The following is a 27,921-nucleotide window of genomic DNA, read 5'->3' as shown; positions in this document are numbered from 1 at the left end:
AAATCCACTTCTCTAAGGGACTGCAATAAAGAAATCAGGAGGAATTCAACTTTTTTTTTTTTTCTCTAGGATTTTGTGAAGTTTAAGGTGACTCTAATTTCTGTCTAGTTATCAAAGAAAAGTTTGTTAGATTTAGTTGACTGTTGTCTGCCAATTTCCATGTTATTTTTGGTGCTGTCATAGAGAAGCAATTTTCACAAAGTATTTTGGTCTTCTGTTAAAATCATGGAATCATTCTTTTTTTCTCCATCTCTGCAAAATTTCAGTTTATAGGACTTGAATATTATAATTTCCCCAAAACAGTCATAATTAAATAAGACCCCTTTCCAAAGATTTTGATCATGATCCTTCAAATTTGACTTTTGATACATGACATACATTCACTTCATATGTCAGTTGTCAGAAACTGTAAGAGATGTGAATTGTGATTCTCTGAGCTCCATATTGGCAAGAAAGAATAACATCTCCTTTTACACCATAATTTGTCAAAGTTCTTTCTCTTCTCTGTTCTACCCTTGTCTATTCTTTTATGTCACATTTCGCTTCATTTCACTTTCCTCATCTTCACTCTTCCTAGTAGCTTCACAACTTGTGTGCCTTCAAATTCACCCTTCCTTTCTGAATTCTTACTCTGTCATTCAGGAGGGTACTTGCCAGGCCTAATATTTCCATTGTGCAAATTGTGGCTGGACAAGTTTTGCTTTTTTTTAACTGCGACATTTCTCAAATTCAAGGACAATCATTGCTCTTCAAACCTGTTCACTCTGTGCCTTCTTGTTCAGTCAGTGCTTCACCACTTCTGGTTGAACCAGTAAAACATTTTCAAATGCCAGAGGTAACATGAATAGCAGTTTTTCTGCTAAAATTCAAGAAAAGTTTTCCTCCTTTATCTTGTTTACTTGGACAGTGTTCATAAACTCATGAAGATCTTGGGAAAAGAATCTACTTCTCAAACCTGAATCCTTGAATTTCCTGAATGAGCACTAAAAAAGGTCCAACAGAAAATATTTATGTTGACAGTTTTTAGATGGCAGTTAGTGCTTGGCAGTTACAGAAGGCTTGCCTGAATTTGCAGGTCTGTATTTTGTCTTGTATGTGTTCTCTGTAATAAGGCTTTACTTAGAAATATTCAGCTTAATGTATGAATAAGAGGATCCTCGAGTAATTTTCTGAGACATTTCAAAATCCTAATTTAAAATCACTCATTGTTTTCTGTTTATATTTATGAAAGCACTGGGGTTACTGATTTATCTCACTGAACGTCTGACCAAGAAGGATGCTGTGTTTATTTTTGGTTTATCAGAGCAGTTCCTAGTATTGATCCCAGGCAAAACTCCTATCTCACTGCTTTCATTTTTACTTTTTCTACAGATCTTTTAAATTCCTTGGGAGTGGTGACTCTACCCCTTCTCTAGGCAGACTCTTCCAGTGCTTGATAACCCTTACAGTGACAAAATTTTTCCCAAAGTCCAATCTGAACCTCTCCTGGCACAACTTGAAACCATTTCCTCCTCTTCTATCACTTGTTATGTGGGAGAAGAGGCCAACCTCCACCTCACTACAAACTCTCTTCAAATTGTTGTAGAAAGCAATAAGGTCCACAAGGTTTACCCCAAGCCTCCTTTTCCCCAGGCTGCTCAAAAGCAGCTGGAGAAAAGGAGGCAGGAGGCTTTGGGGAAAACTTGAGGAAAACTTTTCTCCCTCAGCTGCTCCTCATCAGACCTGTGCTCCAGAGCCTTCTCCAGCTCTGTTCCCCTTCTCTGGACTCACTCCAACCCCTCAATGCCATTCCTCTAGTGAGAGACCCAAAACTGGACACAGGATTTGAGGTGTGGCCTCACCAGTGCTGAGTACAGGGGACAATCCCTGCCCTGGTCCTGCTGCCACACTATTGCTGATCCAGGCCAGGGGCCTTTGGCCTCCCTGGCCCCCTGGGCACACCTGGCTCATGTCCAGCTGCTGCTGACCAGCACCCTCAGGTCTTTTTATTCTGAGAAGATTTCCAGCCACTCTGTCCCAAGCCTCAAGAGTTTCCCAGGGTTGTTGTGACCCAGGTGCAAAACTTGGCACTTTGCCCTCTTAAACCTCATGCAATTGGCCCAGCAATCAGCCTGTCCAGATCCCTCTGCAAGGCCTTCCACCCTCCAGCAGATCAATATGCCAACCTAACTCGGTGTCACCTGCAAACTGAGTGAGTGCAACCTGTATTCCTGTTGAAAAAACAGTGCTGAAAATATAAGCATTGCAAAAAAATGGGGATGAACAAAATCTGTGAGTATTTTGAGACTGGTAGGTCTGTAAATAAGCTAGGTTCTGTCAGAAAGGTGAGTCTGTGAGTTTGTCTGCCTTAAATTATCTATTCAAAATCAAGCCCATTGATCTCTATGATTGTTGATTTTTGTTCTTTTAGCAGGAGTTAAGTTTTCTTCATTCCACATTGTATGAAATGCAGTTTTTGTGCAGAATTACTGTTTAACCTTTAAACTGACAAGCTTCAATGTATTTGAATTGAAATATTTTCAGATGAAGCAGTGGTAAATAAGGACTGTATTTGCTGGCACATAATGATGTGATTTGGGACCTAAGAGTTAGGGGCTTCACCTTGTCATTATTAGTTTGTGAGAAACTCCTAACCATCCAGCCATTACTTGTGTTTTACAGAAGCGTTATAATGCAGTTTGCTTGTTTTCTGGGTTTTTTTAATGTGAATTTTACCCACTTTCCGTATGGCTCTTCGTCAGTCAGTTCATTACTATAATAATTAACTTGAAAAGTCACTAAAAGCTCCGTATAAGATTGAGTTGAATTTGTTCCCACAGCACAGAGCCCCTCTGGTAGTCTTGCCCTTGAGAATGGTGGTTTTCTAGACCCTTAATTTTCCACACTCTTGGTCTTCTGCCAACAATTTAACTTCTTTAAAACTGCTGTGAAACCTTTCCGTGACTCTTCAGGGTTTGTCTGTGCCACAGAATCTAGTGGTACAGTATCACAGTATTCTAGTGCCACAGAATCTAGTGGTAAAGTATAAAGGATTGCTCTCTTCAGGGTTTGTCTGTGCCACAGAATCTAGTGGTACAGTATCACAGGATTGCCTTATTGCTCTCCTTTGTACTAAACCAAATATTTCTTTTGCTTAGAAGCTGTGATCTAAATACTGTCCTGTTTACCTTATGGTAAAGTCCTCTTGGAGAGGCATCAGAAGACAGTTAAATACAGCCAAATATAACTTCAGTTCCAACTTTTTGGTACTATTTCTAATGTAAGATACTTATCTCAGAAAATATCCCATTGTGTCAGCATTAGGGGGATTTATGGCATAATTCAATGTAGAAATTCAGGAAACTTCAGAAATACTGAATTATCTGCACATTCATTCACTAGATCATGATGGATATGTAATTTGGGAAATTATCATAATGATAGTCCCAGGTGTTAGCCTAGGTGTTCTCATTTAAATAGAAGCTTTCAGAAAGCTAGGAACTGTTTCTGTAGAGCTAAGTAAAATCCCTAAGGTTTAGGATAGGCATAATAAAATAGCAAAATTTGCCATCAGAGGTCAGAACAAGGAAAAGCAGAGGTGGAAAAATCAAGCTAAGTGCAAGACTTCTGGATTTCTTAGGGAGCTCTCCTGGATGCCATGTGTTCAAGGAACAGTTTGAAAAATGATGACAGAGACATTTTCAAGTGTGCTTATATATGTTTTATAGTTTCAATAACAGTCTGGAAAATAGATGGCTTCTTGTCTAAGCCTGGAGGTCTGTCAAGATGACAGTTGTTTCCTGTCACTGCTTTGTGTGTAGCCACCAGCAGCAGTTCTAACTCATTTTGTGTGTGTGGTTTGTTTTTGTTTGGTTGTTTGTTTTTTTTTGCTTGTTTTTTGTGGGGTTTTTTGTTTTGTTTTGTTTGAATGATTACTGTAGATTCTTTTTCAAAGTGGTTTTGTTGTCAAAAATGTTAGTACTCTTATGGGTAAAGTGATAACTTGTAGAGGATCTGGTTTCCAATATATCAGAGCTTTTAGTCTACTTTATTTCACACACTCATTCATTTGGTTTGCCCCAGAGCTGAGCTCATGAGGTCTCAACTTCCCTGCAGGGGCAGAGAGGTTGCTGCTGGTCCAGCTGTCAAGTTGAGCTCTGCCACTGCTTTGCATTTACAGATGTTGGACACTGCTGCCCAAAATTCTTAGACATCACCTGCTGCATGTCTCCACACATCTGTCTGTTGACCAGCAGCAGCACAAGAGGAAATGCTATGAAGCTGCATCAGGGAAAGTTCAGAGTGGACATGAGGAAAGGGCTCTTCACTGAGAGGATGGGCAGTGGGTGGAACTGGCTCCCCAGTGAAGTGGTCATAGCACCAAGCCTGTGGGATTTCCAGCAGAGCCTGGGTATTGCTCTTAGTCACGTGATTTACGTTTATGTAGCCCTGTAAGGAGCAGGGAGATGGAACCAATCCATCCCAATTTGAGATATTCTATAATTCTCTGATCAACAGGATCTTTCTTCTAGTCAGCATCTTTTCCGCCTTATTTCCAAATGCCATTCTCTTCCCTGACACAAATTCTTTTCAGGATGCTGCTTTTTGTCAGCAGGTGATCTTTGCATAGCCATGAGACTGCAGCTTTCCCAGTCTAAACAGTCTCTGGGTAGAAGCACAACTCATGATGAGCCTCACCAGGAGTGCTTCTGTCTTCTGCCTCTTCAATAATGGCAGGATTTAGAGCATGCTAAACCATGTCTAGACCATTTGTTAGCAAAACTTACAACCAGTCCCAGCTGCTTGTAGCTGCCAAGTTGCAGGAATCAGCCCAGGAGCTCAGAAGTGCAATTTCAGGCTTTCAGCTGCCTCTGTTCCAAACATCTTTGCACAGTTATCTTATCCCTGTACAAGTTCCTGTTCACATTCACTAGTGAAGGTGGGGGTCTTTCCACCTCTTGGGTAATGACAATTCTTTAGTTTGCCATAAAAAGTGATTACATACTGACTTTCCATCCCTTTTTAACTTTTGCTTGTAATTAAACTTAAAAAGCATATGAGAGAAACCTTTATTTTTCTGTAAGACTTTATCAACTATAATTTTTTCCTTAAAATAGCTGTAAAGCTTGTTTAACAAGGGACTGGAAACGTAACATGGAATCTCCCATGTGATCTGTTAATGTATTCCTTACTGACTGATAAGAAACAGTAACATGTTTTTCATAAAGTTAAAATTCCTAGATAAAATATATCTGCTGTATATTCAGATTGAATCTACTAACTGAATGAATTGATAAGGTCATAATAATGAGTGTACCTATAACTGGTTAGAAATAATTAAGAAGAAAATAATTTTCTAGTAAGTAAACTTAATTTACATTAAAGTGGAAAGTTTCTGTATTTTATTTTTCCTGATTAGAAACCTGGAAATGTTATACCAGTCATTTCCTGATTACATTATTGGTGAATGTATTTTTGAACAGACAACTGTACATACTTTCAAGGACACACTTTTACCTTGACTTTTTTTTTTCTCACAGGTTATTTTTAGGTGTTTTTAACTAGCTTCAGTGCTATTTTAAGTTCCATCTTTATTTTTATTTGAAAAGCACTTAACAAGAGGGGTTTTTTTTTAATTTCAGATTTGAGTAATGATACAGCTGCTTCTTTTTTTAGAAAAAGTCTTTTTTAAAAGTTCTAGTCTGTACTGAAAATCTAGTCTTGCCAAATTTAAAACCTTGTTAATATGAGTGAGAGGATTCACTTAATTTCACTGAACTTTACAGTTTCAAGTATTTTTGCCTCTCATTTTGGAAAGAAACCTCTTTTCTATGGTTGCTAAATAGCTGAATGTTCAAGGCCTACAGTAAGATATGTAGGATGCATAACATTTTAAAATGTTATTTTAATTAATTTTGTGCCACTGAGTCTCTTGAACATAATGTGTAAGGTATGTTAAAGATGGATGTAGATACAGCAAATAAGGACACATATTCATTTACTGTGAACATTTGATCTTTTTCATATCCATAATATGTAAATTAGTAAATTTGAATTCCCCTTCTGGCCTGTAGATTTTAGGCAACAATGCAGAATTGCTTGTATCAGCAGTGGATTTGATGCAAAGGAAGGGCTAGATAAAACATAGGACATGATGTTAATCAAAATCCTTACTGGTAAACAGACTGGTGTTCATTTTTTCCTAATCTGTGAACTGAAATTGAAGTAATTTGAGGATTGGTACAATTTAAAGTACTTATGCATTCCCATTTCAAACACTTAAGAAAGGCCTTTCACTTTATGTGCACAAAAAATATGAATTTAGGCTGAGATTCAGAAGGCAAGCAATTAACTCTTTGCACTCTTTCATTACACCTATGAAAACCTCTGAAATGCAAAAAAAAAAAATTAATATAGAATTCATGTTTTTTGAAAAACTTCTCAAATCAACAGGACAGTTTAGCGCACAAAAGCAATTTAAAGTATTTTTCTAGAGATGAAATTACAGCATCATTAGAAACAGCACTATGGTTAAAATTTTGCTCATCTCTGTATAGCATGTGAACTTCTCAATAGTATGAAGTCTTGCTTCATAATTTTAGATAGTATAACTTTACTTTAAAACTTATGTTATTTAGAATTTTTATTACTTATTAGTTTATCTAGATTTGACATTATTAAAATTAAAAAGACATCAAAGATGAGATTATCTGGTTATATACTATTCTAATAATATTTTTTGTGTGTCCTGCTGAGAATTATTACCAACAATGAGAAAAAAACCCCAAACCCCTAATCCAAAGGAAATCCTGCAATATTGATGTAGCAGCAGCAGTACATTTAATTCCTGTGCTCAGAAACAAGAGAGAAAGTTTAGTTTAGAGCCTCCTTGTTTTCAATGGTTCTCATCAATGAGAGAAGCTCCCTTGGCCCCAGCAGTCTTATCCTGTCTTTCTCTGTCTGACGTTCTGTGCAGTGTGACAGGATACACTCACTTTAACTCACAATGGCTTTCAGAGAATTACCTGCAGTTGTTGGTTAAATATATATGGATGTGATGAAAACATTAATTATATTTTCCATTTAAAAGTCACTGAGTTTTAATTGCGATACTGTTAAATTTCCTGTTGTGTCTTGTGTCATCACATGGTTGAATTCTATACAGCTAAAATAAAACCAATGAGCATTTTAAATTAAGATATCTTTAAAAAAATCTGTGCAGCATATGCATTGTGTCCTTAAAATGCCTGTGCCCAAGTGTAGCTGTAACTGAGGAATGAGCTTTGTGTTTTACTCCAATAGAAAGTGTTAAGACCTTTGTGAAGAAAAATTTTGTGCCCCCAGGTGCATGTAATACTCTTCATTGTAAAATCTAAAATATTTTTGGTGTGTTACAAATGATTCTAATGATTTTGAGAAACGAAGGGACAATTAATTCCCCACTCCCATGCAGAGCCAATGCAAGTTTCTGCTTCCAGTACATCCTTTTGCCTAAATCATTGCTCTGTGAGATAGTGGATAACCATTTTTCCTTTTGCCTGTTATATTAAACAATACAATTAGAGCTGTCTGTTTTCAGCATCTGTAGGAAGTGCTGTGATTGTTAGTTCACATTTGTATGGCAGGGAAATCTGCATGTTTACCTGAAGCAGTGACCTTTGGAAAGGCTGGATTGCTGATCTCTACTGATTGTGAAAGCCCTGATATCATTCTTTCCCTCAATGATTTTGATGCAATAGAAGCTGTGTCTTGTAATGTTTATGTAGAAGACTCTCCCTCTAAGATACTGCAAAGGGTATTTTTTAGTTTTGGTCTGCATTTACAGACTTTAGATCCAAGTATTGAAAAGAAAACGGTCTTAGATTTTCATGTTTGTTTCCTACAGAAAGGCATCTGTCTCTATATACATATAAGAGACATCTGTCTCTATATTAGTATGAAAGAATTTTGCTTTATATTTTTCTAAGATTTCTAAATATTTTAATTGATATTATTAATACAGGTATATTAGCCTGTGGTAATCAGTGGGCTAAGAGAAAAGAGGGAATAAATAAAACCTTTTATAAGAAAAAATAGATTTGGGGTGGAGGGTGGCAAACAATTTTTTAGATGTAGAAAATTTATATAAAAATTCCAGTCCTAAAAGAATGATAACACATAGCAAAATAATAATTTCCAAAATATAAAAATTATATAGAACAACATAGTGTTTGTACAGAAGGCATTTGTTTTGTTAGGACTTAACTAAGGTGTAGCAAAGAAATAACAGATGCATTTTGATGTAAAAAGTAAGTCTTAAACATTAAAAAGGTAATTTTAGTTGTTTGATAGCGATGTCATTAGAGCAGAAGCAGTAGTTTAAGTAAACTCTGGATGACATAGTGAGGTATCAAACTTCAAAAAACAGATGTATGTTTTAAAAGAGTACAAAATAGAATTTTCCCCCCGCCAAAAAATCAAAGTGATTACTTGAAAACAGTAAAGTTTAAATTTCAACAGCAAATTTCAATTGCTATCAAAGTAGCAATCTCTTATGGAAGTAGTTATAAGAACTTTTTGTAAGTAATTTGGAAAGTATTTTGAAAAAAATATGTTTACCTTCTAAGCATGAATCAGAAAAGAGTAAAGACCTGGTTTATGTTAAAGCCTAGCTCCCGTTAATATATAAATATGTGTGTTTAGAGGAAGTTGAAACCACAAAAAGTAACGACAGGTGAAAGTATGATATATGAATTTTATGTTTGATGTTTACATAGGCAATCTTCCAGGTTTATATTTTCCGACTGTCTTTATTTCTGCTGTAATCTTCTGGATTTCTCTTTGGTATTTGCATTTACCTAACATAACTGTATTTGCAGCTTCTACCAAAAGTGCTTTTTATCTTCATTTGAACTAATTGATGATTGGCTGAAGAACTGTTGGTCCAGTATGTTGTTTGTATCAGCTTCTAAATTGCTAATTCTTATGTACTAAGGTTGATATTTCTTCAGTCTACAAGTACAGCATTTTCCTAACTTTCCTTTTGAGAAGTCTTCTGTCTGGTAGTTTGAAGTGGTTTGTGCTGTGTTTGGTGGACAACACATATGAATGTCAGTTCTGGGTTTTTGTTGTTGTTGTTTTTTGGTTTTTTGGGGTGTTTTGTTTTTTGTTTTGTTTTTGTTTTTTGGGGTTTTTTGGGGGGTTTTCTGGGTTTTTTTTTGGTTTTTTTTTGTTTTTGTTTTGTTTGTTTGTTTTTGTTTTTGTTTTGTTTTTTTTTTTTCAAAAATAAAGCAAGTCTAATAATGATTTTTCTCTATTTTCTCTATTTTGTATACTAATGCATTTCTCCTGGAGTACCAACAAACAAATTTTAAAAATAATTCTATTGTCTGTCAAAAACAAAAAAAAAAAAGAAAAAATCCAGAAAAGGGAGAAGGCGGGGGGAGATAAGTTCTAAAGACTGCTTTATAGAAGGAAAAAAACACCATCATGATTGTGTCAGGAGCATCACATACAGAAAGCAGCAAATTGAGATGCAAGTCAAAGACTCAGTGAGATGAGGGGACTTGCTGTCTTTGAATTTAACAGTAGGATCAAAAAATAAAGATTCTACAGTATTTTGTCCATTCTGAAAGTATTGAGGTATGATAACAATAAATGACTACATGTTTGCATAAGTTTTCCCGCTTGAATTTCATTTGTCAAATGAATTACAAAGTACAATTCCACAGCACAGTATGTCTTGTATGTTACTCCAGCCCCTCAGTGTCATTTTGTTCAGTAGGATTACCTTTTTAAAAGTGTCCTCTAGTCTATTTATAATTGACTACTTCCTTCCAGAATATATTCTGTTTCTGATCAATAACCTTCAGTCTTAAAAATAACCTTCAGTATTTCTTTGATCTCATTTTCTTCTATTCACACTCTTAATCACAGTGCTCTTGTGTCTTCTCTACGTCACCAAGGAAATGCTTTCTCCCTATATGTTTTGACAGTTATGCCATGCCATCTTTTGCTTCCTCTAGTTTTTTCGTGTTTCTCCTGTCCATTTTAAGTTCAGTCTCAAAATCACTCTGTTCTGCAATGAGGACTTAAACCAAGTTTTAACTCGTTCATCTTCAGCCTCCTAATTTCTAATTTTCTGTTTTAGCTTCTCCTTTCACTCTTTAGCCTTGCCTGGATTTTTTTCCCTTTGTGAATGTACATGATGGCAACTGCAATGAATATGTTATTTAATACCTGCAGCTTAGAGTCATGCATTATATTTTAGTGAATATGTGTACATCTATATATGATACAGGGAAGGATAAAATTGCTTGGCAAAATTTAATCTATGAAGCACCTATAATTCTTTTCTTCCACATCTGCAATATCAGGAAAAAGCATTTGATAAAATGTTTGAATATTCTGCTTCAACATTCTGGTAATTATTTAAAGAGCAAAAATAGTTAATTTATTTCAACAATGTACTCTGAGTAAATAAATAAATAAGTCTCAACAAGTGTGCAATTCCAGAATTAATAAATTGATTTTGCTAGATGTCAACTAGCAAAAGAAAGGGGAAAGAGGAAGATGAAAACAAGTATTGAGAAAGAAAGAAACAGTAAAGATAAGAATATGGTTTTGAAACAGCACATTTATAATGTATTTTTTAAAATGACAGTTTCAGAATTACTAGTGTCTGTTAGGAATTTTGCATCGACAAAGCTACGTATTATTTGTACATGGTCTCTATAATGAGAATTTAGAAGCTTGTAACTCACTGGTTCATGCCCACATCTTTAGTAATTGGATCTGACTACATCTGAGTATTCTCACTTACTCATTCTCCACTGATTTGTGACTCAAATTTCTTGACCTGGAGATGACATCTTTTTATTTAAAAGTCCTCAGTGGATTTTTATCCTTTTCTTCTGTTCAGTTACTGCTCTCTGTAAGCATTTAAGAAAGTTTTCCATGTAGCTTTCAGTATTCCAGAGGGCCTTCTTCGTATTTCCCATTCTTATCTTTTGGAAATATTTTAGTATTTTTTGTATTAATACCCAATTTATAAATCTGAAGCTCTGCATTCAGAAGAGGAGAAAAACCCCATTGTGAGTTGAATGGTTATCATTTTGACTGACTCAAAGCTTATGACTTATTATTCAGAGCATGTAGCTACAAGAAATGTAGTTACACTACAGAATTATTAAAAAACCCCCTAAACATTAAATTACTTGATCATTTTCTGTAACAGCCTTTTGGTTGGTTTTTAATTTTAAATTGAAAATATATTCATTGCTGTGGTCTCCATTGAAGAAGGAGAACCTCTTTAATAGAAACTAAAATACATTTTGGTGAAGTTTAAATACAAAACTGCATAAGAGCCATGAATGGGATATTCAGCTTATTCAAGCAAATTTTACTACTGAGATTTTAGATGACATTACAAAACCACCTATTTTAATAATTCCTCCCAACTCTAATAGTACAATTCAACACATGTTGTTGAATACTCTGAAATCTCCAGGACCTCAACCTCAGCTTCACAGAAACTGTATAGTATATCCACTAATTGGCTCTTGCCTCAGAATCTTTATTTCTCAAAAGAAAAAAAAAATCTTAGAGAGGTATCATGTTGAAGTTAATTGCTGGGGCTGTTGATGCTTTTGAAATCATTTTGATATTGCACTATGTGAAAATATAAAAAGAGTTTTGAGGTTAAATATTCTTTTTGAGAAGACAGAGGGTCTTTTATGCTCATGATTTTGCTTTTATGCTCAGATTTTGCTGACAGCAGTAGCAGAAGAGAGAGAGGATAGGGGGAAAGAAAAGGAAGAAATAACAACTGAACAGGATGCTGAAAAGAGAGGGCTACTTTTTCTTCCAGAATGATAGAACCACATTTATATGTTTTCAGGGTTTTTTTTTAACTATAAGGCTGTAGAATTCACTATAAAATATATGTGAAAATAAAACAAATAAAACGCCCTAGATTTTTTTCCTACTTTTTTGCTTTTGGCCTGCATTTCTGAAATCTTAATCTTAAAATCTCCATTTGTATTTTAGCAGGATACCTTTTGATATTTGTTTCTTGATTTGTCTGTTGCCAGAGGGAAATGGGGTGCAGTCTATATTTATATCTCAATCTCCTGTACAACATGCTAAAAAAATAATTCAGTACATTTTTGGACAATCCATTTGCATTTGTCTTTGCTAAGAAATAATTCATCTCTTTCCATTCAGGTTTTCTGTTTATGTGTTTAATAGTTTTTCTCCACATGGAGTTTTTGAGAATACAATTTAGAACATAGAATATTTCATAGAATGGTTTAGGTTAGAAGAGGTGTTAAAGATCTTTAACGACCTTTAAGATGTCTTTCTCAGAGCAGTCTCCTTCAAAGTGGATGTTACTTTTTTCATTAAAACATGTAAAATTTTCATTTTAAAAATTAAAATTAAACAAGCATGGCCATTGTCTATTCAATGTTGCATATTTTTCATGCTACTGAATTATTCTGTGACCAAATTTGAAATTTTTAAGGTGGTCGCATCATCATTAGTGGATAAAATCACCTTTTCCTTTTTTGTCTGTGTGTATGTAGCAGCACAAAACACTGGGAATTTCTCAGATAACTGAATCTGCTGATCTGGAGTTGCATTGTTGGTAGCACTACTGGGAAAAGACCCCAGGCTTCTTGACCTGTAATATTTCATCAGGACCCACTTACCATTCACTCTTGGACAGTACTGAGAAGAGTCATCAGTTAATACTGAAAACTTATCCTGAAAGGGTGAAAATTTCAGCTTTCTTTATGTAGAGTGGAGTCTTATTTATGTATTATGTAGAGGCCAAATGATCTCACAGTCTACTGCGTGACATGACAGCGCCTGAAATATACTTCCCCTTAAAATGCGCCCAGGTCATTCATCAGGAAAGGGAAGGTCTGAACAATGGTGAGTAGACTGACCATCCCTTTCAACAGGAAGAAATCATAATTTTGTTGTAGGTTTATGGTGAAAGTAATTCCATTCAGTCAGTGTCAGTGACTGAATGGTCAGAGCCATGGCTCTTAATTGCTTGAATAGGAAGTGCCCTCCTTGGAGAGGCAAATATTGGTGTCATGTCATCAGCAATGCTACAAACAGCAATACATTTTATGAGCAGCAAGACTCAACAAAATTAAAACCCTTAAGTAAACAGAGGCTGAAAATTTTCCCTGGAGACTTTATGAAAGCAGTATGTTTTGATACGCTTTGAGTCAAGTAGCTACTAAGCAAAACCTGATTTGATATTTTTCCAAGTACAGATGTGTTGAAGAAAGCAAGCTAAGGAGAAAAATCTTTCTGCAAAGCACTGGTGCACTTGACCATGTATGCAAAATTAAAAAAAAAAAACAAAAGTTTTCACTTTTTAGAATGTTTGGTCATTATGGGCAGCTGGCAGCCATGATTCCTGTCTCTTGAATCTGAGCACCATCTTACCTGTCCTCACTGTTCCCAGTCTTAGTCTCTTCCCCAAGCCAGTTGATTGCAGTTTTTTTCACTGTCTTTAAGATGTTTTAAGCAAACTTCTACACTCGAGTCCCCAAGGAGCAACGTTTTGTTTTAATGCCAGTAAGTTCTTTGTCTCTTTCAGCCTTTATTTGTACAAGCTGTACCCATGTAGAGCAGTTGAAGAAATTCATTTTCTTTTACCGCTTTCCTGTCAATAGTTCCAACCTTTTCCTTCCTTTGTAATGAATGTACTTTCGTCAATACTGCCTGGCTCTGCCTTTTCTCCTCAGCATATACATTGCCTAAGCTCCATTGATTTTTAATGACCTAATAATCTGCTGTATCTCAAAACTGTCGTTGCAAGGACAGGTCAATTCATCCAGGTGGAAACATATGCAGTAGAAATGGAACCACACAGAAAATCAAGTACTAAAAATGTAACTTGTCTCAATTGAGCAAGCAAAACCTGCAATTTTTCAGATTTATCATAAGGCCAAACCTGTGTGGATTTTCAGATAAATAGAAAACAAAACAAAACCCATAAAAACATTTCTTACCCAAGATTCATTTACAAAGATGTTTCTAAAACACTTAATATTTTTTATAAATGGAAGTGCTAGCCTCATTTAGAACAAGGAAATTTTTAATGTTATAATAACAAGCAGTCTGAACCAATTTATCTTACAAGTTTTATTACCAGAAATGACTGAACTATTCTGTCTGGACTCATCTGTTGAGAAAACATAATCTTGATTATTGAAGAGACCATTTTATCATTTAACATTTTAACAGTCATAATTTTGAAATACAAAGACACATAAAATAGATTTTTTTAATGAGAAAGTTGGAGGAACCAAAAGAATAAGCAGTGGTTTCATTCTTAGATGATAGGAGGCATAGTTAGAGAGTGAATAATGTGAACTGTTTTCTGAGACTGTAATCCTGCAAAGGGGGTGTTCAAAATGAGAAAGATACTCTGAACTGAAATTTGCCTTTAATAAAAAATGTTTCTTTAAAATTTTATGGTTTTGAGTTTAAAAGCTCTAAATGTCCAGATCCGCATTCTTTATCTTTTACAGTGGGACAGGCAGCTTCAGAAGGAAGGAAATAATATAAATAAGAGTACTCAAATGAACCTTAAAGATTTCCTGTAGAACTACTTCCTAAAGCTGCCCAACTAATTTATAAAACTCAGAATCAGTCTTTATGTGTTAATAGAAACTTCTTGGAGATTTTGCTAACACACAACTAATCCTTCTCCTCCTTTTAGGATCATGCAATAACAGGTGAGGAACAATTTGTCCCCTTGTTTTCTCACCTTGAAGGGGCTACAAGCTCATGTTTAAATTCTGTTGATTAATTCATACATTTGCTGGGAATAGCTCATTTTTTCCAGGCTTCTGAAGGTCAGAGGATTTTTACTTTCACTTACTATATTTTAAATTAAATCTTTAGAGTCGCTGAGGTCTTTCAGCCCCCCACACCCAAGCAGAGAGTGGTGAAGTGTACAGAGATTGAACTCACATTGTTTTATCTAGGTATAATTCATCTATGTGCAACAGAAAGCAAAGGAAAAAAAGGAGTCTAGAGGACAACATATGGATCCAGAGCAATTTTTCCTTTTTACATCAGTGTCCATAAGAACAACCAGGATTGTTACATACAAAAGTGTCTGATCATTTTTCAAAACGGTCTGGGAGATGACTGCCTGACTGATTCCCAGCTACATGTGCTGCAGTGTTCATTAAACATTTAAATTTCTGTCATTTTTGCTGGTGTTGGTCAGTACTCTCCCAAATATAGCAAACTTGGGAGTTCACTGACTCTGAGAGGGCTTGCCTGCAGAGGGAGGTTGCTGTCCACTGCCTGCTGTGGTCCTGGAGAGCTCAACAGGTCTCAGTTTAGGACTGCTGCTTCCAGGGTCACAAGACAATTGGCTTTAGTCGTAGTAACTTTCCATCTTGGCTACAGTTTGGGTCAGTAAATTTATTTAAAGGCTGGATAACAAAACTGTTCCGCTCAGGTTATTTCATTAGTTTAGGCAGGAAAAATGAGTTTCCGAGACTGTTCATTAAGAAACAGTTGGCTCGTTAGCCAACATAAGCTCATGGGAGCAGACAATATTTGTGATGAGCTCAAGGCCAAGGCTCACATGTATTTCTGAGATGGTTGTGCGGCCCAAGGAGGAGGGAGGGATGCACCACCACAATGAGATTTTGTTGAAGTTTTTATTCAGTAAATTACTCAATTGTCTGCAGTTAGAGCAAAACAAAGTTTGTGTTGCATACTTATTACACACTTTATTCAGAATAGGTTTTGATTGAAGAATGAAACTGTATTCATATTTAGGCAGCTTTTCTCCCTAAGAATAGCCTTCCATCATTATATGGCTATAACAGTTTGACTTCAGCCTTTCCTCTTTGCTTTTCATTCACTTAAAAAATATAGTTAGAAACAGCCATCACAACTTATATCAGATATCCATATTAATAACTGTCCTAGCTGTGTAGTATATGCAATACCTACCCATTCTATGTTTTCTTACTTCCTTAGGAATTTCAAAGAGATTTCCTATAAATTTATAAACAAGAACACTCACAGGTTGTGCTGTTTGAAGGCCTACCAATATGATTTATAAGAATCAGAGTTTTCTATTCTTGTTTGTCTTATGTGGATTATTTCGTTTTGGGAATATTCTTAGTGCTACAGGATCTGCACACTTAAATTTGGGGTTTATTAAGGGATGAATAATTGGTATAATAATCTTCGAAACATTTCTTTAGTGTTGATTTTTAATACAAAGAGTGTACCATAAGTGTTAGGTCAGTGTTCTGACCTAATGTGTTCTGTATTTCATGTTCCATTTGCAGCTAATTCCATGGATTTGATATCTGGTTTTCATTCAATATGCAGGATAAGCAAGGATGGCCAGTTATCTTTTGGAGAGAAAACAACACTGACAGAAATAGTAGAAATGAGATATAACAGTGTTTATATGTATTTTTTGACAAGTCAAAAAACCACAGTTGCACTCCAAGGAGTGTTTTTTTTATCCTTGAAGACATTTTATAGTGTTACAATTTTAGAATTCTATACTTATGTATTTTTCTTCCAGTCTTTTTTTGTTTCCCTTATGTCAGAAAACGGCCTTTTTTTTCTTTTTTTTTTTCCTCTTTTTTTGGATTTAGAACACAATTTGAAATACCTGTCTAGAAACTCTTTTTGTTTCTATTTTTATTAGAATCCTTTTAGTTTTTATACTTCTTCAAGAGATGCTAAAACAGATCTGAAATTATTTTAGGCACCATTTTTTTCCATAGGTCATGATTCCAAGATTTTTCAGTGCTCTTCTGTATAATATTTGTGTTAGCATGACAGAAAGCAGAGAAAGTGTTGACCATTAGGAAAAATTATACTTAGTAGTTGTTCCTCAGAAAAAGTGGTTTAGGAGTCCTTAGTTAAACACTTGTCGTACATGAGGCAATTCGGTGTCTGATCTAGAGAAAGAAGGATTGGCACATGAAGAATTTTCAAAAATTCAGACAACATAGATTATCTCAAATCTCTACAAATATGATAACCCTAAACTCAGTCAACCGTTAAAGCATTTTTTAACACTGTAGCAGATATGGATATATAGCATGAAGTATTGCTATGGAAAGAAAATAACCTATTACCTGTGAAAAGCACTGATCAAGTTATCCCTTTTCACAGTGGAGAAAAATAGATCTTGCTGCAGAAATGTGATGTGTATATTATTATTATGCTGATGTGTATATGTAATTGTATATTATTTGAAATCTAGAATTACACACAGGTCAAAAATTAATTTGTGCTGAAGGGATAATGCCGACCATTTTCTGTGCTTCATTATTTATATTTCTGTTAATATAGTACTTCCTTTTAACCAAAGAAAATAAATTAAAAAAAAAAAAATTAAAAAAACCAAACAACAACAAAAAACAAAAACCACACAAAAAACCAAACCAAGCACAACCCACACTATAAAGTTCATGGGATTTCCAAGCCTGCTTTTTGTGATGAGGATTCAGTTACTGACCATTGTGTTTCTCACACCAGTGGTGATTGTCATGACTTTTACCTACGCTAACACATATTTAGGGATCTGCATAAATTTCATGCAATCTTCATTCAGGAATGCATAGATCTAAATTTTATTAGATCTATGTATTTCTGGATGAAGCTGTTGTTGTAAAGATTGAAAATTTCATTTTTAATTGTTACATTACAAGCTTTGCCCTTCCTGAGGTCAGCTCACTTGGTTGAGCTCTAATCCCCTGTGGGCCATTCACGTAAGAGTTGGGCTTCATGATCTTCTGGGTCCTTTCCAGCTCAGAGTCTACTGTGTTCCTGCTTGTGGTTCTAAACTTTAACTTTCAGTTCTAAACTGCAATGAAAGGCTTTATCAGCTGCTTTGCGCATTTTATTGGCACAAATTTGTCAGTAGGAACAATTTTTGCCAAGTATAACAACATTAAGTGCCTTGGTATCATTTTTTTTTATGGAAGCATAAGCATATTTATATGTATAGTTTGTTTTTAAATTAAATTCCTGACAAGCTAGCTGAACTTGTTCAGAACTTTTTCAAAAACATATGGGATGCTATCTTCTGTAGCAAATGCATTTTTGCTTCTCTTCTGTCCTTGTTTTCTACTTTTATACTAATCAATAAGTACTTGTTGATTTCTCTTGACTTTAAGTAGTAGACCAGAAATGGGATTTCTGTTCTCATAAGAGACTTGGCTTCTAAAAAATAATTATGAGGTTTGCCTTTGCAGAAAAGAGAAATCAACAGTAATACACTTCTGCTTGGTTTTAAAAAGTTGTGATTTCGCATGAGTTTTTGAGCTTTTCCAGCTTCTTAGAACAGTTTTCACAAAATATGTCTGTGAATTGCTCAAGCCTAGCATTGCATGTAGTGTAAAGGTTTGTTGGTTTGGGTTTTTTAAATGTCATGTTTTCCCTAGATTTTCTGCAAAGTCAGAAAGTAACTTGCTGCTTTTTTGCATATATCATTTTATGAACTTATGAACTTCTGTGGTAAATACCTCTTTAAATATGTGGCAAATATTATTTTCATTATTCACTATTCAGAACACTTTATAGGGATTTTGAATAACAGTGTGAAATATCTAACTAAATATTCTTCCATCTTAACTGATCTTGGTCAGTTAACTGATTCTGTATTGCAAAATATGTGCATGTATTCCACGTATTAGCCATCTGGGTTTTTTTCTTTTTTCTTTTAAGAATACAATGGTGTTCCATTTATTTCTTTGTAGAACTGTCTGAGCAGATGCCATTTTCATTGCTCTTACAATTTTGGTTTTGATCAGTTTTTAGCAAGTGAAGAAAAGAAATTTAGCACCGTGCGGATGGGGGCTGGAGATCTTGAAAACTACCAAACTGCTTTAGAAGAAGTACTCACGTGGCTTCTCTCTGCTGAAGATGCATTACAAGCACAAGGAGATATATCCAATGATGTAGAAGTTGTTAAAGAACAGTTTCACACCCATGAGGTATATACTAGTCTTTTGAAATGTATTTATTTTATTTGATTCTCTTTGATTTTTTCAGGGAGATTTGTTTTGTTTTTTATTCATTTTGATTTGGAGAATGTAAACTGAAGACTCTGCCCTAGAGTCATAGAATTGTTTAGGTTGGAAAAGACCCTTAAGATCCTCAAGTCCAATCATTAACCTAACTGCCAAATCCACCACTAAATGCTCCTAAATGCTGCATCTACAGATGTAAGGACGGCGACTCAGCTGCTTCCCTGGAATCGCATTCTATTTTTTGAGAACATTCAGTGCAGATGTTTTTTTTTCCCTAAAATCCAATCTAAACATCCTCTGGTATAACTTGAGGCCATTTCCTCTCGTCCTATCATTTGTTACTATACCCACCTCTTTGCAACCTGATTTCAGGTAGTTGCAGAAATCAGTAAGGTCACCCTGCAGCCTCTTCTTCTCCAGACTAAACAACTTTTTGCCTTTTGAAGAAAATGAAAGTGTTTATTTCCAGTTCATGTTACAAATTTTGGTGAGGGATTGAAAAAATTAAAACCAAGGTTGAAAATCACGTTGGCAAAACGGTGCAATTCTGTTCTTTCATTTCAAAGAATGTAACTGAAAACTGGATTTTTAAATTTTTTTTTTAATTGTCAGGGGTTTATGATGGAGTTAACAGCTCACCAAGGACGTGTTGGTAATGTTTTGCAAGTTGGAAGTCAACTTCTATCAACTGGAAAACTTTCAGATGAGGAAGAGAATGAAATCCAAGAACAAATGAATCTACTTAATTCTCGTTGGGAAAGTCTCAGGGTAGCAAGTATGGAAAAACAAAGCAAGTAAGTAATATGTCAGGTGTTATTAGACCATATAATAATTAATTAATTAATTTTGGCTGAAACAATGCTGAACTTGACTAACAGTTGGGATTTTCTTTTACTTCATTGCGAGCAAAACTCCATCTTGTATCTGTTTTAACCTGAAATTTGGTGTGCAGTGATTTTGAGCCTTGCATGTTGTTTGGAGCCTGGAAGCCTCATAAAGCAGCAGCTGCCAACAACTTGGACACAGATAACACTTTAAGCAAAATTTGCATCACCCACCTCACCTTTTTCCAGTTGTTTCAACAAACAGAGTATTGCACTATATTAAAATACAAAGGAGAGAACCTTTGCAAAGATAAAAAAGGAAATGGAAAACAAATCTTTTAAGGCCTCTAAAACGCAATCCCATTAAAAGAAAAAATAAGAGCTTAGCTTTCCTGGGAATATTGCCATGATTTTATTGGAGTGCAAATTGCACTGTTTAAAAAAGGGTAAGACCCATAGTTTAAAGTTGAATTACAAGTAGAAGTAGAAATAGAAAATATTCTTTCTATAGAAGAATACTTTCTATAGAAGAAAATACTTTCTATAGAAGTAGAAACTTAATAAATATTCACAATAATCTTTGGAGATTTTTATTATTAATATATCTGATTTTGAAATTTTGATTTACATAGTGCCATCTGGGATGAGAAATTCCATAAATGTAAGAGGTTGTGATTGTGCCACAGGGGAATAATTTGGTTTACAGAATATAGTGATAAAGTATATATTTTCTTACTTTCTTCATAAATATATATTGAACATATTCAGTTATTCATCTTGCTCCTCTTTAAGCTTTTTCCATTTCTACCTTACCTTTTGGAGTTACATTAAAAAGCAAACTGTGATTTTCCACAATTGCATGATATAACTCTCTTTCTTCCAGTATCTTCTTAGCAATTCCAAACATTTGTTTTCTTTTCAGCATGCTACAGAGTACTGAGAATGTTTCCTTTCTTCTGTCTTCCTTTGACTATAAAATTGTTTCTGGGTTTCAGATGTTTCAACCTAGCTTATTCCAGTTCTAGTATTTTTTGGAGAGAAAAATCTATGATGCTTTACTGTAGGGAGTTTTTATTGGCCATACTTATTTTTATTTAAATCAACACATGCAAATAGCTGTGTCTCTGAGTGGTACTTTGTCTACTTAAAATGTCCTTTAACACCAGTTAAACCCATCTCCCAGCTGCAGCTGTAGGTGATTCCTTGGGGAATTGAATGGCCTAGTGTCTTCTAAAGCAGGTCATATTTGGGTAATATGAGTTCAGTAGAAGGCATAAAATAATAAGGGCTTCACAGAGAGTGTTGCGTACTATTTGATTTTCTGTACAAAAAAAGAAATCTGTGATAAACGCAATGAGATTTGGGATAGGGCAAGAGAAAATTTCTCAGGAGTGATATATCTAGATATAGTTAATTCTGGCCCTTTGGTCAAACCACTGTGTTTCAAGAAAGTGGCTGGATGATTATAAAAAGCTTTCATATCACAATATAATATATTTCTGGGTTTTTATACATAATTTAAACTCTCAGGATCCATCTTCTACTTCAGCTTAAAGCACAATCTTCTGAGCACATTGCTGTAATCTTATCCCTAAGGCAGCAGTGACACATTTAGCCAAACAGAGATGATTTTTGTGAAGATGAGAACAGCAAGGCTGTCTGACCTCTGTAATGGTAATAGGAAGTGTGAAAAAAGGTACCACGCTTTACAGCACAGGGAAAACAAAAGCAAGTAATAAACAAGGGCAGGAGGAAGATATACTGATAAAGATGTTATAAAAAGGAAAGGGTCTTAGAAAAAGTGATTTAGGAGGTCAGAATGTCAGAGGAAGTTTGGAACACAACAATGCCTTTGTGTAAAAGCAGCACAGATGGGATTTCTCATATATTCAATATGCATTGGAACGATTTGACTCTTCTAATAGGCAGTGTACTAACATGCTGAAGGAAAACTGTCTTTTTTTTATTTTTTTTTATTTTATTTCTTCCTCAACATGCTGAAGGAAAACTTTCTTTTTTTTTTTTTTTTTTTTATTTTATTTCTTCCTTCTGGCCTTTCCTAAACAGAATTCTCTATAGTAAAGCATCTGAGTGATAAATATGCCACTGTAGAGAAAAACAATGCAATTTACCACTTTATATAGCGTTCAATGACTTTTAAAACACATCCAATTCAATTAAGAGTTTGGTGTTTTTTTTAATTTGAAGCTTATGAGAGCCATACTATAAACAAAGGTTTTGATTATCTCCCGAGATGTATAAATAGATACTAAACTCTCATATTCAATGTTTATAAAAGTATTTTTAAAACAAGGAAGTATCTGGTGAATGCTAAGAAAGAAGAAGCATTCTTGTGCTTAGGAATAAACTGTGATTATGTTTTGTGATTATTTAATTTTTAAGTTTATCCTACTTACTATAGAATAATGTAGATATTATGTATAATAAGTGTTTCATTATTTCTTAAATTTAGTTTACTGCAACAGGTTTTCTATACAGTTTATTCAATTTAATGCTAAGAGGAATATATCCAGGAAGAAGCACTGTACTTTATAATAGCTTAGTTTAGAACATCAAGACAATAAAATGCACAGTTGAAAGTGAAAGAATCAGATCTGAGATCCCTAATCCTTTGTAAAACATGGGTTTTATTGAAACAGGGTATAATCTTTTTGCACTCTATCTGTAATTAATAGAGAGATTAGGATGGAAACAGTATTATGTGAGTCCTCTGGTGGTTTCAATCAATCTTTAAAACATGATTTCTAGTTAAAAAAAAAAAAAAGATAAAAAAATCTGAAATCCTAGAATGCTGTTGATGAAGATTTTGTTTAGGGAAGTTTAGAGAATTTCTAAAGAGGCAAGTGTAAGTGGAAATCTGTAATGGGTTTTTGGGCACGTCATTTTGGATCTATCTATACAATTTGATTAGACAAAACTGAAGTATTTCCTGGTTAATTTCAGAGTATTTTCCATTGAATAACTGAAAATATAATTTTTTTTTCTATTTAATATCCTAAATTAGAGGAAGCCTGGTAAGGGCAGATGTTTGAGCAGTTTTCAAAATATAAAACAAGCTTTAAAAAAACAGACTGTAGAAATTTTGAATTCCAACTCTAATAGAAATGCAGCTGGAATACAAACTTTTAACAGATGAAATATTATATGATGTAGTCAGTTCGTAAAGAAAAAGCTTCAAACAACTTGTCTAAATCAAAACTATTTAAAAAAAATAATCAGTTACCTTCTCCATAGAACCATAGAATGTGCTGGGTTGGAAGGATCCATCGGGGTCATCAAGTGCAAGTCCTGGCCCTGCACAGACACCCCAAGAGTGACCCCGTGTGCCTGAGAGAATTCCCCAAACACTTGTTGAGCTCTGTCAGCCTGGTGCTCTAACCACTGCCCCGGGGAGCCTGTTCCCCTTTCAAAGCATATATTTCTATTCTGCCTTCAAATGTAACCTGGTGAAAAATCTGTTAGTGTATGGGGCAGATCTTTCTGCTTGTTATTTTCTTCACTTATAAATTTTAATCATTTTTTCTTTGTTTTACAGTTTACATAAAATCCTAATGGATCTGCAGAATCAGCAGCTAGCCCAGCTAGCTGATTGGCTGACAAAAACAGAGGAAAGGACAAAGAAAACTGATTTGGAACCCTTAGGTCCAGATCTAGAGGACCTGAAGCGCCAAATAGAAGAGCATAAGGTATGATGTGATGTGCTTCCAAAGGCATAAAAACCAAATTGGGTGTTTGACATTTTAAAATCTCAACTCCTGCCGTTAGAGCATAGCAAATATGAAATCTTGGTTTAATATTTATTGTTCTATACAGTTAACAAGCTTTTGTAGACTTACTTTATCACAACTGTAAGTTTTATTCTGATATAAAAAAAAAATTGCTTTCTTTTTATATATAAACAATATACTAGAATATGCATGGCAACTGTAACATCTTTTCATTACATTACAATGAAAATGTATCAGGTTTTTTAATGCTTGTGTATTCTTCTTTTTTTTCTCTTACATGTTGTAGCAGCAATGATGCAGTTGTCAGACCACATAATATAGTTAGGACTCCAGAGATCCAGAATATATATTTGCACTGAACATATATTACGCCCTGTAAAATGCACTACTGGCTAGCAGTAGAAAATACTTTTTGGTAATGTATTGAAACAACAACAACAAATCAGAAATAAAAAACAAACAAACAAAAAACAAAACAAAACAAAACAAAAAAACCAAAAAACCCAACCAAACTCAGGAATAGAATATAAATTGGAATTTTGCCAATTTATTCCACATTATGTATGGGTAATTTTAATTGGAAGAATTAAGAACTAAAGAGAGAGGATAGTTTGTGTAATAGATAGATTAAATTTACTGGATTAGATTGCCTTGCTTCATATTAATTTAGATTTTTAAATAAGTTGGTATATGTGTCTATAGCACATGATGATGATAAGGAAACATAGAAAAATATAGAAAACAGAGGTGATTTGTGAGGTGGTGGAGATTTAATATGATGACCTGTTAATGTCTCTGCATCAATGGCTCAAAGCAGTTCATTGCCATGGTATCTTGAGAGATTTTAACACTTGATGCTTCTTGGCCTGTGTCAGTGCTAATCCAGGTTTTAGAGGGAAGATCGTCCTGAAAAACAATTCAAACTGAAATCAGCTTTTACAGTTCTTTTAAAAAGAGGTCAAAAACTGCAAAAGACTTCATGATGCACTTGTGTGTTAACGATGATTTCTTTGCATTCTGATTAAGGAGTGCTACTGAGGAAGAATACAAATTCTGCAGCTCCTGCTGCTGTTGGTGCTGTCTGTGCTTGCCCTGTGAGGAGACAATGCATTTCAGTATGTGGGTTTGCTAGCTAAAGACATTTTCTGACATTACATTTTCTTTTTAAAAAAAGACAGAAGGTAATTATGAAATGGTAGTTGGAGACAGAAACATGAAAGATTTTGAATACATCAGTACTAAGACTTGAATAACTTTACTCCTATTTTTATGCATTTTATGCTTGAATACTAACATAAAATGTAACACCTTTATTTATGCAATCTCTTTAAGTTGCTTTTTTCTAATACTGAGAAAAATATGTATTTAGTTTGTATTTGAAGATTCTGAGTGAAGACATGCAGAAATCTCTTTTCCACATGCTTGTTCTTCTCTGTGGTGTGTGAAGTTAGCGAACATTATTTATTTATGTGTATTACTTTTCAAATCTGTTTCATATGCAAAAGGGAATTTTGCTAGAAATTCTGGGAATAAAATGGTTTGGATTTAATTTTAATTACATTTGTATTCATCTATCCCTTGTATTATTGAGGATTCAAAGAACAGGGTTTTCCATTCTTTCAGTTACTGAGAGAAAGTGTCATATAATTTTCTTGTATTTTACATACAGCAAAGCTACCTCCTATAGCAAGGGTTAAAACAATGGACTTTTAATAGGACTTTTAATAGGACTTTTAATTTATTGCTTCATTATTAAACAAGCAAATAAAAAAGCAAAACCCAACACCCTTCATATTTTCTCTTAATCTCAAATGAGTCTGGTTGTATCAGAAAACAATGTTTTGTAAATTCCTAAGAGGAGCCAAAAGTTTGAAGATATAAAAAGCAATCATAATTTCAAATGAAACAGACCCACAAACATGTTAGGTTTGGGTTGTTGTCATCTTGCCTCTGTCGCCTTTTTACCCTTATAATTTTGCCTTCCTCTCTTTACCTGTTCATTAGTAGGTACTTTTCACTTGTTTGTTTAATGTTATGTGTCCCCCTTTGACTTATGATTTCCATACATCTGATTTCTTTATTCTATGTATTTTAAGATGATGTTGCAAAATATTGGTCTTGAGTTCTTGTGACTAACGCTTCAGTTTCTCTGCTGGGACATATTAAAAAAAAAAAAAACAACAAAAAAAGAAACAAAAAAAACCCACCCAAACCAAAACACTAATGTGTATTGGGGATGGCAGCCAACAATCAGACCAGAGAAAGAACACAACATTCTTCCCAGAATGCTGCTTAGGTCCAAAATATATGAGGTTGTTATCTTGATAGTACTGAAAATTTTATGTGTGGACTGCAGTGGTGAAGAAGAAAATTTTATGTCATTAGGAAGTTACTGAGTTCTGGTAAGAAATCTGGCATAATCAATATATTTTCGAAGATTAGGTAAACATTTCAGTATTTTTTTTTTCTAGTAGCCTTTTAAGGATTTTTTCTCCTGTTACAATTATCCCTTCCTTATAATTTTGTAAAGGAAGCAAGCTACTTTTCAGTGAAAATCTAAGGACTATTGTACCGTCTAAACAGAATATGGTATTGGAAATGTTGTAATACATGTAAAAATTGTGCTTTTAATTGCACTGGTTTAATTATTCCAGTTATTATTTATTATTATTATATATACCATATGTATTATTATTTATTATTATTGTACCATATATAGTTGGTAGATTTTTATAGTTACATTGAGTTTCTAAAAACATCTGAGCCTTTTTTGGTGCCAGGATTTTTAGTACTTCAAATTAATTTCAAAGGTAAAAGGAGACACTTCAGTGTCTAAATATCAGGATGGATTTGTCTTTGGGAACTTGGATGACTTTGGTAGGCATTTTTACTCTTTTTGAACTAGATTATGTTTGAATTGTGTAAATTGTTATTTGATAGATAGGACTTAAAGGAATTGTAGAGTTTTATGAATTTCTCTTGTTGCTATCTTTATTCATCAACATCTACGTCCATCTTACATTTTAAGTCCCAGAAAATTTTGTATTTCCTTAATAAGCTCAGGGTAACTTGTTAGAAATTACCATTTAAATTATTTGAACAGTGTGCTCATGCCTTGAAACTTTCCATCATAAATTCCTGTTCCAACAAGATCCTGTAAACAAACAATTCTCACCAATGAATTTCATGGTAAAAATAGACACTTGGGTTATAAAGAACAGTCTTTTATTTCAGAGTGAATTGGATCTGCCTGAGCATTAGATAATGATTCAACTTTTTGGTTCATCTGTTCCATGACTCCTCAAGTCTTTCACAATGTGTGTGAGACTCCCACCTCCAAAGTGCCACGCACTCCTGCTAAACTGGTTTTGTTCTGGGATGCCATCTGTCAGATTCCAGCTAATAAGGAAATTAAAGTCACCTTGTCCATGGCTGTAGACTTAGGGAGCAATGACTATGTTTTGTATGCCTTAAAGAAGGGGTTAAATGCAGGGGAAGTGAGCTGTATTATACACTCTAATCCATGACTGCTCTGCCTCCTCTTCCCTCTCAAGTGCTGGATCATAAAATGCTGAGAAGTCTAAATTCCAGGGATTCCTCTAACAATTTAGCATACTTCACAGTCCTTGAGAATTGTTTTATAGCCTAGCTCTCTGAAGCAAATGGTACTCACAGGCATGAAAGTCAGAAAAGGGGGATTCTTATATTGTCTCAATATGCCCATGAAAGAAATTAACTCTGAAATGGGTGGTAAAATATTTATGCCCTACAAACAAAGTTGTCTGTGAATTCCTTTCCTATTGCTGATAACCACATTATGTTTTGGTTTTTAATTTTTTTTTCTCATTATTTAAATAAAAGTAAGATGTCTTATGAAAAAGTGCATGAACTTATTTTCTGCAAGGACTTCATACATGAGTGAATTAGTCCACTTGAAAAAGCAGCAGAAAACCACCACACTGTGAAATTCAACATAGTAGGTTGAAACAGTCAAGGTTTCTCTTGTGACAAGGCCACGTTATTTTTCAGACTGTAACTATCGCACTATAAATGCATTAATCCCTAGAACACGCTCACTTGAACTACTGGGAACATAATCCAGGACTTGGGTTTCCCTAATTATTTTGTTGGTTTGAAGCAAGTTAGAGACACCTAAAAAGCGTATCAGGCAAGATGGAGTCCTGGATACCTTGTTGGGTTTTTTTTCAGGGTAGTGGTATGAAGTCTTTGTGGTTTTAATTTTCATTACCAACACCACTTTAGCTCCTTCTATTTTTGTTGTGTGTCCTCTTGGTGCGCCAGAGCAAAGGAAGGAGAAAATAGGTCTGGCTGCTCAGG

The 27,921-nt window shown here is 34.6% G+C and overlaps 1 protein-coding gene across 7 annotated transcripts in view; it reads left to right on the top strand.

Moving 5' to 3' along the window:
• Positions 1-27,921, top strand: part of DMD (dystrophin) — a 1,147,932-nt gene that overhangs the window by 425,976 nt on the left and 694,035 nt on the right. For all 7 annotated transcript variants that reach the window (XM_041399749.1, XM_041399747.1, XM_041399750.1 and 4 more), the window contains 3 exons: positions 18,792-18,974; positions 19,623-19,804; positions 23,391-23,541. In XM_041399749.1, the coding sequence (XP_041255683.1) occupies positions 18,792-18,974; positions 19,623-19,804; positions 23,391-23,541 (516 nt within the window). The remainder of the gene's footprint in view (positions 1-18,791; positions 18,975-19,622; positions 19,805-23,390; positions 23,542-27,921) is intronic.

This window comes from Onychostruthus taczanowskii, unplaced genomic scaffold (genome assembly GCF_017590055.1).
Source record: "Onychostruthus taczanowskii isolate IOZ18803 unplaced genomic scaffold, ASM1759005v1 scaffold17, whole genome shotgun sequence".
NCBI classification, from domain to species: domain Eukaryota; kingdom Metazoa; phylum Chordata; class Aves; order Passeriformes; family Passeridae; genus Onychostruthus; species Onychostruthus taczanowskii.
The sequence above is the reverse complement of the archived record's forward strand: the minus strand, read 5'-3'. Positions and strand labels throughout refer to the sequence as shown.